The sequence below is a fragment of the Bos mutus genome, chromosome 10 (assembly GCF_027580195.1).
Source record: "Bos mutus isolate GX-2022 chromosome 10, NWIPB_WYAK_1.1, whole genome shotgun sequence".
Classification (NCBI taxonomy): Eukaryota; Metazoa; Chordata; class Mammalia; order Artiodactyla; family Bovidae; genus Bos; species Bos mutus.
Window position 1 is genome coordinate 6,561,449 of NC_091626.1, and position 12,881 is coordinate 6,574,329.

General features: G+C 42.4%; 1 protein-coding gene across 1 annotated transcript in view; it reads left to right on the forward strand.

The window, feature by feature from the left end:
• ANKDD1B (ankyrin repeat and death domain containing 1B) overlaps positions 1–12,881 on the forward strand; it is a 74,395-nt gene that overhangs the window by 4,735 nt on the left and 56,779 nt on the right. The window contains 4 exon segments of the mRNA XM_070378480.1: positions 1,306–1,518; positions 1,521–1,598; positions 6,298–6,401; positions 8,834–8,932. Of these exon segments, the coding sequence (XP_070234581.1) occupies positions 1,306–1,518; positions 1,521–1,598; positions 6,298–6,401; positions 8,834–8,932 (494 nt within the window).

The window sequence follows — 12,881 nt, forward strand, 5'->3', positions numbered from 1 at the left end:
GATGGTTGGATGGCATCACCGACTCCATGGACGTGAGTTTGAGTAAACTCCGGGAGCTGGTGATGGACAGGGAGGCCTGGAGTGCTGCAGTCCATGGGGTCGCAGAGTCGGTGACCACTGAGTGACTGAACTGAACTGATACCTACTAAACACACACACATGACCTCTGCCAAACCTATATCTGTTATTAATTCTGTCAGCCCTTGTTACACCATTTCTTTTTATTCCTTTTGTCAAGTCTTCAACAGCTGCCTAATCTTTGGTCTTCCAATTTATGTCTCAGCTTTCACCAGTTTCTTTCCTTTCACTAAACCACAGACAATGCTTTCCTAACATCACTCTTATTTCTGTGTGAGTGTGTGTGTGTGTGTGTGTGTGTGTGAACAAGAGGTGGGTCAGTTCTGGGGTCAAATCTAGTTCTGTTTTATGAGGCTTTTTTTTCACTCTCAGAATATGCTAAACTTTGAAACTCCTAATTCAAGCACACTGTGTTTATGTATAGTAGGGATTCAGTGGCAATATCCTGGCTGTTCACTATTCTACATTTCTTCCTTATTATTCGAATTTTAGCTAGGCATACGATTGCCCAGCATAGTTTACTATATTTCATTAATTCTTTACTTTCTAAGCCACTACAGTCCATGGGGTCGCTAGGAGTTGGACACCACTGAGCCGCTAACACTTTCACTTTCAAGAAAGAAAGAATACCCAAGATGGGGAGGCCAGTAGGTTACCACTGCAGTTAAAATGGGATACCAAGGTTTTCCATTTTCAAAGAGGGAACTGAGTCGTACCTTATTCAAAAGAAAATTCTGGAAGCCCATTTAGAATTGATTCAATACTGAAGATCCAGTACTGTTGGTTTTATAAAGCTAACCTCGACAACTCCGAATTGTATTCTATTCAGTTCAGTTCAGTCGCTCAGTCGTGTCCGACTCCTTGTGACCCCATGGACTGCAGCATTCCAGGCTTCCCTGTCCTTCACCAACTCCCGGAGCTTGCTCAAACTCATGTCCATTGACTCGGTGATGCCATCCAACCATCTCATCGTCTGTCCTCCTCCCGCCTTCAATCTTTCCCAGCATCAGGGTCTTTTCCAGTGGGTCAGTTCTTCACATCAGGTGGCCAAAGTATTGGAGTTTCAGCTTCAGCATCAGTCCTTCCAATGAACATTCTGGACTGATTTCCTTTAGGATGGACTGGTTGGATCTCCTTGCAGTCCAAGGGACTCTCAAGAGTCTTCTCCAAATTATACACAGAACCACCTAGTGTGGCCGGGACTTTCCTCTTAATTTCTCACCGCAGGTGCTTCCAGCACAGGGCGCGCCACACCTGAAGGCGGCCGCGCCGGGGCAGGACTGCAGCCCCGGGCGAGGCGCCCGCAGCGGAGAGCGGGCCCTGGTGTGCACGGTGCCCGCGCGTGGCGGGCCTCGGGGTCGGACGTGGAGCCCGGTCCGCTCGCCCCAGGGCGCAGGGCGGCGGCGAGGGGGCTGCGGGAGGACCTGAGGGGCGCGGCGGCCGGCCCTAGAGGGGCCTGTCCCGGGGCTGCAAGCAAGAGCGGCCGCAGGAGGAGGCGGCGGCGGCCGGAAACGAGTTCCGTGAGTCCGGATACAGGCCTGGAACTCCCTCGGCGGCGGCGCGGGGCGGGCCTGGGGAACTGGTTGAGCAGCTGCGTGTGCCCCAGGGACCAGAGCCCATCCTCACCCCTGCGGCCTAGGTGGACTGGGTTTCAGCTTTGGGATCCACACCCTCCCAAGGGTTGGCTCACGTGTCTCAGGACGTTTTATTTCAGGTTAACCCTGCACTGTAGGTGGAAGGAAAGTGTTCCTCTTTCAAATTAAGGAAGAGGATTTTCCAAGAAATGATTCAGCCCTTTTACAAATAAGGAAAGAGTTTTATGTGCTGTTATCTCCTACAGCCAGAGCCTTCACTAATTTATTGTGTGACCTCAAATAAGTCACCTCATTTTTCTGTACTTTAGTTTTTAAAGCATGGAGGGGTTCCTCTGTGCCTTGGGAATAAATTTCCAGCATAAACTGAGGGATGCTGTTTAAGAGTCTTTAAAGTTAAGCATGACATCGAGTCTCTTAACAGGCACACCATCCATGTCAGCTCCCTGCAATGGCCTCATTTCCCAAAGACCAGCCCTGGGTGCAGAACATCAGTTTCTTAAGATAATCTTCAGTTAGTTCATCCATCCATCCATCCAGCTAGCCAGCTGTCCTTTCTAGAAATATTTTCAAGAAAGTACTACGTAAATGCACATTTTAGATGTAGAGATGCAGAGAGAGCATGGCATAAAGATGCAGAAAGTAATATGTAAATGAACATTCTAGATGTAGAGATACAGACAGAGCATATTCTGGCCCAAGCTCAATTTCTGGTTGTAGGGGGTTGATAGATAATGAAATAAGTAAGCAAATAAATGAATGAGATATTTTAAGTTAGTGGTAAATGCTATGGAGACTATGGAATAGAGTGATGTGATTGTGACAGGGGAACAGGAGATACGGTGATCAGGGCAGACATGATATTTGAGCCAAATCTCTGAATGATAGGAAGGAATCAACCATGGGACCTTCCTCAGCGACCAATGCAAAGAAATAGAGGAAAACAATAGAATGGGAAAGTCTAGAGAGCTCTTCAAGGAAATTAGAGATACCAAGGGAACATTTCATGCAAAGATGGACACAATAAAGAACAGAAATGGTATGGACCTAACAGAAGCAGAAGATATTAAGAAGAGGTGGCAAGAATACACAGAAGAACTGTACAAAAAAGATCTTCATGACCCAGATAATCACTATGGTGTTATCGCCAACCTAGAGCCAGACATCCTGGAATGTGAAGTCAAGTGAGCCTTAGGAAGCATCACTATGAACAAAGCTAGAGGAGGTGATGGAATTCCAGCTGAGCTATTTCAAATCCTAAAAGATGATGCTGTGAAAGTGCTGCACTCAATATGCCAGCAAATTTGGAAAACTCAGCAGTGGCCACAGGACTGGAAAAGGTCCGTTTTCATTCCAATCCCAAAGAAAGGCAATGCCAAAGAATGCTCAAACTACTGCACAATTGCACTCATCTCACACGCTAGGAAAGCAGTAGTCAAAATTCTCCAAGCCAGGCTTCAGCAGTATGTGAACTGTGAACTTCCAGATGTACAAGCTGGATTTAGAAAAGGCAGAGGAACCAGAGATCAAATTGCCAACATCCATTGGATCATCAAAAAAGGAAGAGAGTTCCAGAAAAACATCTATTTCTGCTTTATTGACTATGCCAAAGCCTTTGATTGTGTGGACCACAACAAACTCTGGAAAATTCTGAAAGAGATGGGAATACCAGACCACCTGAGCTGCCTCTTAAGAAATCTGTATGCAGGTCAGGAAGCAACAGTTAGAACTGGACATGGAACAACAGACTGGTTCCAAATAGGGAAGGAGTCTGTCAAGACTGTATATTGTCACTCTGCTTATTTAACTTATATGCAGAGTACATCATGTGAAATGCTGGGCTGGATGAAGCACAAGCTGGAATCAAGATTGCCAGGAGAAATATCAATAACCTGAGAAATGCAGATGACATCACCCTTATAGCAGGGTGAAAAAGAACTAAAGAGCCTCTTGATGAAAGTGAAAGAGGAGAGTGAAAAAGTTGGCTTAAAAGTCAACATTCAGAAAACTAAGATCATGGCATCTGATCCCATCACTTCATGGCAAATAGATGTTGAAACAGTGAAAACAGAGGCTGACTTTATTTTTGGGTGGTCCAAAATCACTGCAGATGGTGATTGCAGCCATGAAATTAAAGGACACTTATTCCTTGGAAGAAAAGTTATGACCAACCTAGACAGCATATTAAAAAGCAGAGATGTTACTTTGCCAACAAAGGTCTATCTAGTCAAGGCTGTGGTTTTTACTGTAGTCATGTATGGATGTGAGAGTTGGACTATAAAGAAAGCTGAGCGCTGAAGAATTGATGCTTTTGAACTATGGTGTTGGAGGAGACTCTTGAGAGTCCTTTGGACTGCAAGGAGATCCAACCAGTCCATCCTAAAGGAAAGGAGTCCTGAATATTCACTGGAGGACTGATGCTGAAGCTGAAGCTCCGATACTTTGGCCACCTGATGTGAAGAGCTGACTCATTTGAAAAACCCTGATGCTGGGAAAGATTGAAGGCGGGAGGAGAAGGGGACGACAGAGGATGAGATGGTTGGATGGCATCACCGACTCGATGGACATGAGTTTGAGTAAACTCTGGGAGTTGGTGAGGGACTGGAAGGCCTGGTGTGCTGCAGTCCATGGGGTTGACACGACTGAGCGACTGAACTGAACCATGGGAAAATTGGGGGGAAAAGCATTATAATTAAGAGGAATAGCAAATGCAAGGCAGGAGTGAAACTGATCTCTTGTTGAAAAAGGAGGAAGCGGACTTCCCTGTTGGCCAGTGGTTGAGACTCCACCTGACAATATGGGAGATTCTGAGTTCGATCCCTGGTGGAGGAGCTAAGATCCAACATGTTGGTGTTCTGCAACTAGTACTGAGATTTTGTGCCCTGCAAGGGAAGATCCTGCGTACAGCAACTAAGACCAAGTGCAGTTAAATAAATATTTTAAGAAAAAGAAAGAGGAGTAAGAGCAGACTATTTGAATATTAGGTATTGCAGGGGAGAGTGGATGATATTGGTGTGGTACACAGAACCAGTTCAGGCAAGGCCTTGATGCCCTGAGAGAGGAACTTAAATTTGGTATTGTTGGTGTTTTAAAATTTTAGCCATTCTAACAGGTGCGTATTGGTATCTCCTTGTGGTTTTAAGTTATGTTTCCCTAATAGATAATGATGCTGAACATCTTCTCATGTGCTTATTGCCATCTGTATATCCTCTTTGGTTCCTCTTTGTTCCATTGAAGTCTTTCCCTATTTTTAAATTGGATTTTGTTTTCTTACTGTTGAGTCATTTGTCAGATGTGTGATTTGCATATATGTTCCCCCAGTCTATAGGTTGTCTTTTTTATTCTCTTAACAGTATTTTTCACAGAGCAAAGTTTGAAATTTTTCTAAGGTCCACTTTTGTTTTCGTTTACGGTCATGCAGTTGGAGTCATGTGTAAGACAGAACTCTTTGCCTAATCCCAGTTTATGAAGCTTTTCTCCTGTGTTTTCTTCTAAAAGTTTTATGATTTACAAAAAAAAAAAAATGTATTTCTTTGGCTTCACCAGCTCTTAGTTGTAGCAAGCAAGATCTTCCATCTCTATTGTGGCACGTGGGATCTAGTTCCCTGACCAGGGAGGGCCCCCTGCCGTGGGAACAGGAAGTCTTAACCACTGGACTGCCAGGGAAGTCCCTTTTCAGCTCCTTTATATTCCAAAATAACAACAAACATCAACAAAGAAGCAAACAAACAAAAAACAACTCAGTAAATCCTGGAGTCTTCTCTAAGCTATTTAATAAAACCTGCCATCTGAATATGTATTATGTATGTGACCTGTACATACAGGACCTAGAAGCTTCCCCTGTGGCTCAGGCGGTAAAGCGTCTGCCTACAATGCGGGAGACCCGGGTTCTGGGTCAGGAAGATCCCCTGGAGAAGGAAATGGCAACCCACTCCAGTATTCTTGCCTGGAAAATCCCATGGACGGAGGAGCCCGGTAGGCTACAGTCCGTGGGGTCGCAAAGAGTCGGACACGACTGAGCCACTTCACTTCACGTGACCTGTGATGTTCGTACTGTACAGTAATATTAATGTTTCTAGTAAAAGTCAAATCTCCTTTCATGTAAATGAAAATAAAACATGTTTACCACTTTTAACCTTCATTCGTGACTATTTATATGATGTGCTGTGTTTCATGGTTTTGTTTCTGCAGATCTGGCATCCCACAGGGTTCTGCCGACAACAATTTTATCTCTGTAAGCTTGTATAGAGTATTTGGGCTCCTCCCTGCCTAATCTTGTACAAACATTTTATAAACAACGCCCCTTGAGAAGTCAGTGGCCACCCTCCAACCTCCTAGAGCTATATTCTGCATTGCTGACTTCAGGGTGGTCCTTGAGAATAATGTTTTGTTTGGGATAGGAAGATGTTTAAGGCTGTGAAAACACTTGCAGTGTGAGGAGAATGTGGAATCTTGATAATACAGCTTTATAAAATATTGAAGCAAAGTTCCCACACCCAAAATAGCAGACCGTGAAAGGCTCAAGGCTGTTGTTTCAGGTTTTTAGCCCCAAGGTTTGCCACATGAGGTTTGCTTTCTCTTCAACCCTCTTCGATTCCCACAGTCATGCTTGCTTGCTTGCTTTCAGGGCTGCCAAATGAGAGAAGCTTCCAGAATGCTGCTAAAAGCAATGATTTGTATCTTATGGAGAAGCTGTTTGAACAGAAGGTTACTATTAGTGCTGTGAACAATGTGAGTAGAAATCACAGATGTGACAAGTGGTAGCAGTGTGGGTTTACACAGTGCAACTGAAATAAAAACAAAAGCGAGTCTGCTAAATGAGATGAGGGGGAGCTCTTTTGTTGGCAATTCCAGAATGTTTAAGCTGATAGTGGAATCAAGCTGTAGAAGAGGCTCTGGGTGTTTTAACTGTTCTAATCTGAGGGGACGTGCCCAGGGTCTTTATGTGCAGCTGTGCTAAGTCTATGGGTGGGCAGTGCAGCCAGGTGTCGAGGTTATGGGCCTGGACTTGGTCCTGGATCATAGCCTGTGGATCACTTTGGCCTCACACATTCTGGAAAGGCAGAACATCTTTTGCTATACAGTGCATCATTGTTTTCTCATCAGTGATGTGCTTTGTGGTTGGAGCCTTCCAAATGTAAAATCCAAAGGAAAGTACAGGTTTGCTTTTTACTGCTTGTGGAATGTAGTACATCTGCCTGTTGGGCAGTGAGGCCTCTCCAGAGACCCAGCTCTCACTTGTTCTTCCGTGCCTGGTTTAGGGGAGAAGTCTCACTGCCAGAAAAATGGATTGCTTACTGCTTGGTTTTGTGGATTTCCTGACAGCCCCACAAGGCAGGGTTCATCAGAGTGAACAGACTGGAGGCTGTCTCTGTTGTTTAGGACGATTTGTGGAGAGTGGTTCAAGGTGGGGATGGCAGAGGTGGGTTGGATGCTAAATGAAGCGTAAACTTTAAGAGACCTGCTTGTACAGACTCCTTCCAAGGAACGTGGAGGGCTCTGGCAGTGTGTTCCATTGCTATATGATTTTGTAAAATCTGAAAAAGGAAGAAATTTAAACTGCCATCAGTTAAGCTTTCTGACTCTGGCCTTAAAGAGGGCTCCTGAAAAGTGTAAACTTCACGTTCTGCAAAACCTGGATCTGTTCCAGGCAGTAAGTCATAGAAGCTGAGGTGTGCAGTGGAAGGATGCTTAGCAGTTGTGCATGGGTGTATGTGAGGGCATTTGTCTGTCTGTGTATATTGTGTGCATGTCTGATATGTTACGTGTGAATATCCTGTTCATTATACATAGACATCCTAGAAAGAGTAGAAAAATGGCAAATTTTTGCAGCAGAACAATTTTAGGAACAAAAAAGAGGAAAGGAAACAAAAAAGGAAGGGAGCAAAAGAAATAAGGGTCTTTGAAAGTAATATCTAGATTAACTGTTGAATAAGTAAAGCAATAATAATTTATCTAAACAGCAGGAAATAGATCTTGAATATACCTTTCAATAACCCTTTGAAAATTTTTCCATATAACTTTCTAATATTTTAAACCATACTTTTATATAAAAGTACTTAATACACTAAAACTAACAGCCAGTGTAGCAAGTTATCATAAACTCCTGGTGAATTATATTATAGTTTCTAGTGACATCTTTTTTAGTCCTGTTTACAGCAGATTGTTGACATGGTTGCTTGTAGAGTTCTTTAAAATCAGTGATGGCAAAGATGAAAAAAAAAAATGGAAGTGATTTTACTGACTTACCTTGGATGCTATTTTGGTTGTATCCTTATTCACAAATAAAGTTAAAGGGGAGTTTCTAAGCCCAAATTGGACATACTAGAATGTAGCTCTAGACTGCAAACAATAGCAAGGGTAACTCATGTTTTATCGAACCTAGTTTATCACCGATTTAGCTACTAAGGAAATCAGATGTTTAAACAGTTCTCAATGGCCATATTTTTGCAATAATTTATTAATGAGAAGCAAAGGATAGTAAATTCTTTGGAAGCAAAATCAATGTCCAGAATGTGGGGAATATGACATGTGTTTTACTTACAAGCCCAACATCCTTTGTCTGAAGCACATCAGACTGTCTCCAGATGTCCTGGAGGCACCAGGTTGGCTTTTCTTTGCAGCAAAAGATAGTCATGCTTTTTCTGCATGTGTCTTTCCTTCTTTCCTTCCTTCTCTCCCTCCCTTCTTTCTTTTTGTTTCTTTCTTTCTCTTTCTTGATTTGTTTGATTCAATACAATTTACAGTCCAAAAAACTACAGGGGAATGAGCCACATATGGACTGAACTTCTGGGAAAATTTTTTGTTATGCATTATCAATACATCCTACCATTATTAATGATTGCATACAGGAAAAATACAGCTTTTACACTCTAGTTGAAATCTATTATATTGTTACAATCAGTCATAGGTTATGCAGTGGATTTCAGCTTGATGTATGCACTCCAGTTGGTTGCTAAATTCTCTGATGTTATCTAATAGTAGAGAAATGTAAGATTATGCTGGATACAGTTCTCATTGCTTTTAAAGAGAAGGCAAAGAGTAGATAATCAAAACACAAACACCTGGTTTAAAAAAAAAATTGTGGCCATTTCAAGAACCAGGAATCTTAAGAAGGCGAAATACTAATCAGATGACTGAAGACACAAATTATGTTTCCTCAGATGAACCTCACAGTCTTGCATTTTGCAGTGGGGACAAATCGTTTATCTGCTGTGGATTTCTTGCTTAATCACAAGGTCAGGGTAGATATTGCTGATAAAGTAAGCCCATCATTTGGTAGAATGGATTCAGTTCAGTTCAGATCAGCTGCTCAGTCATGTCCGACTCTTTGCGACCCCATGGACTGTAGCACGCCAGGCCTCCAAGAGTTTACTCAAAGTCATGTCCATTGAGTTGGTGATGCCATCCAACCATCTCATCCTATTTCGCCCCCTTCTCCTCCTGCCGTCAATCTTTCCAAGCATCAGGGTCTTTTCAAATGAGTCAGCTCTTTGCATCGGGTGGCCAAAGTATTGGAGTTTCAGCTTCAGCATCAGTCCTTCCAATGAATATTCAGGACTGATTTCCTTTAGGATGGACTGGTTGGATCTCCTTGCAGTCCAAGGGACTCTCAAGAGTCTTCTCCAACACCACAGTTCAAAAGCATCAATTCTTCAGCACTCAGATTAGAGCATAACTATTGTAAGGGGGAAATCTGGTCACTTGGGTTATCTTTTCTCCACATACACACAAACTGTTTCCATTGACAGTATTCATTTTGGAAAGATCTCTTTAAAGAATATGCATGTCGTGTGCTCTTTGTATTTGGTGACAAAACTGTTTCTTCATTACCAATAGGACTTAGGCTTTTGCTTATTTCCCATGTTGACCTTATGTCCAGTAGCATGCATTTGTAAGGATAAAATAGTTGCCCAGAGGATCAGTTGCATAACCCAGAGCTGAGGACTCTGGTTCAATGTGGGCAGCACCTCCAAGTCTGGGGAAGAGGCCGACGAGGTAAATGGAAGTTCTTACTCCAGATGTAGACAAAGGCTCCCAGGTGGAGGGCAGGTGGTGCTCAGAGGATAATACAAACATCTGCTCTCAAAGCTGCTTTCAGTTCAGTTCGGTCGCTCAGTTGTGTCTGATTCTTTGTGACCCTGTGGACGGCAGCACGCCAGGCCTCCCTGTCCATCACCAACCCTGAAGCTTGCTCAAACTCATGTCCATCAAATTGCTGATGCCATCCAACCATCTCATCCTCTGTCATCCCCTTTTCCTCCTGCCTTCAATCTTTCCCAACATGAGGATCTTTCCAGTGAGTCAGTTCTTCACATCAGGTGGCCAAATATTGGAGCTCCAGCCTCAACATCATTCCTTCCAGTGAATATTCAGGACTGATTTCTTTTAGGATTGACTGGTTGGATCTCCTTTCAATCCAAGGGACTCTCAAGAGTCTTCTCCAACACTACAGTTCAAAAGCATCAATTCTTCAGCGCTCAGCTTTCTTTATAGTCCAACTCTCACATCCATACATGACTACAGTAAAAACCACAGCCTTGACTAGATAGACCTTTGTTGGCAAAGTAACATCTCTGCTTTTTAATATGCTGTCTAGGTCGCTCATAACTTTTCTTCCAAGCAGCAAGCATCTTTTAATTTCATGGCTGCAATCACCATCTGCAGTGATTTTGGAGCCCCAAAAAATAAAGTCAGCCACTGTTTCCACTATGTCCCCATCTATTTGTCACGAGGTGATGGGACCGGATGCCATGATCTTACTTTTCAAAATGTTGAGCTTTAGGCTAACTTTTTCACTCTCCTCTTTCACTTTCATAAAGAGGCTCTTTAGTTCTTCCTTGCTTTCTGACATAAGGGTGGTGTCATCTGCATGTCTGAGGTTATTGATATTTCTCCCAGCAATCTTGATTCCAGCTTGTGCTTAAACTACCACACAATTGCACTCATCTCACACTCTAATGAAGTAATGCTCAAAATTCTTCAAGTCAGGCTTCAACAGTAGGTGAACCATGAATTTCTAGATGTTCAAGCTGGATTTAGAAAAGGCAGAGGAACCAGAGATCAAATTGCCAACATCCATTGGATCATCAAAAAAGCAAGAAAGTTCCAGAAAAACATCTATTTCTGCTTTATTGACTATGCCAAAGCCTTTGACTGTGTGGATCACCACAAACTGTGGAAAATTCTGAAAGAGATGGGAATAGCAGACCACCTGACCTGCCTCTTGAGAAATCTGTATGCAGGTCAGGAAGCAACAGTTATAACTGGACATGGAACAACAGACTGGTTCCAAATGGGAAAAGGAGTCCATCAAGGCTGTGCATTGTCACCCTGCTTATTTCCCAGCATATGTCTCAGTAATCTGGGGCGTTTTTTTTTTTTTTTTTTTGCTTTTCCATACCTGAACTTTACTGAAAATAAGAGAAGACATAATGCAGTTTCAGTGGTAGCCCAAATTACTGCTAAAGGCTTATACACTTCAAAATGGAAGGCCCCCACAGAACCTCATTCCTTGTTTACTGATTTGTATGCTATACATTTATCAAACTGTCTTCCAGGTTTACAAATACAATTGATCACGAGAGGCAAATAAGATGTTCTGAGAAGGCTTACTTTTTGGAAGGCACATTTACAGAAGTTATAGATGACTTTTTTAATGTAGTACCATATTTATTGGATTAAATACTTAACCATTTAATGTACAATTGTACTACTGTTTTTATTAGGGTCTTAGTTTGGACTGATGTAAGAAATATACCATAGGCTGGGTGGTTTCTACAACAAACATTTATTTCTCACAGACCTGGAAACTGCAGAGTCCAAGATCAAGACGGTAGCACTTCCAGTGTCTCATGAGAGCCACTTCTGGTTTTCTTCACTCTCGGTGGAGAGCAGAGTGAGGAGTCAAGCTCTGTGTCTGTTTATAAGGGCACTAATCCCATTCATCAGGGCTCCACTCTCCTGACTTAGTTAGCTCCCAAAGGCGTGATTTTCAAATCCGTCACACTGGAGACTAGACTTAACATATGAGTTACTGAGGGACACATTCAGTCCAGAGCCGGGTCCTATATTTTTGAAAAATGAAAATGTATCAATGACAGAGTTTTGGAGTGTTGGGTGCCTGTCTCATTTCCCCTATAAACCCTGTGGGTTTTCTTGTTTTTCTTGTCGTTTGCCTTCATTTTAAAAGAGATTTATTTAAGAATTTTTTTCAGCTTTGTTGAGGTATAGGTGAAAAATGAAATTGTGATACATTTAAAATGTACATAGTGACGATCCAGTGTGTGTGTACATTGTGAAAAGATTCCTCCCATCTAGATAATTAACACACTCATCATCTCCTTTCTTTTTTTGGTGAGAACATGTAAATTCTATGCACTTAGCAAATTTCACTTGTATAAAAGTCTTCTCTACTAGAGTCACCATGTTATACATTAGATCCTTAGACCTTATTCATAGATTTTTTGACAGAGATAAAAGGAAATAGAAAAGCAGACACATGAACTTACAGATAAGGATCCTGAGGCTTAGGGTTAGCTAAGCTGAGCAAGACTGCAACCTTTGGAAGTGGTAGAGACAGAGTTTGAGGTCAGTTTGTTTGAGTCTACAGATCATGCTCGTAATGTCTGCTCTGTAGACTTCTTTAACTTGGGGCCTAGGGCTCAGGTCTCGATTTTCCCCAAGTCACAGCCCTTCATTCCCACCTCCCTGAGATAACCAGTGTTAACTGCTAGCTGGTTCCTTTCACACTTGTCTGCCTGCTCCTCTGGTGCACAAGTCTGAGTCCCCCAGCATCGCTGCGGGTCAGTAGGTCTTGAGCAGAATCTCAGCCTCTCTTATGCACGTGTATGTGTATACACACACCTACATGATTTTATACAGAGAGTGTATTTTAAATAATTTATATATAAGTAGAATTCTTTTTATAACTTCAGTCTTCTCTGGTTTTCCTTTTTTTGCGTGGCTTCCTCTTCTCCAGTAACTGCATTTAGTAATGTAGGATCTGTGTGTTTATTTCTGTACTTTTCCTCTTGCTCATGAAATCATATCCACATTGCTAGCTTTCCACCTACTTACCCACTTACAATAGATATAGATACATACATAAGCACATATGAGTTTTTTCGGTCATTGCTTGTTTTATAAAAAATGGGATTGTATTGTATTTTCTCTGCATCTTATTTTCCACATTTCATAGCTACCTAATGG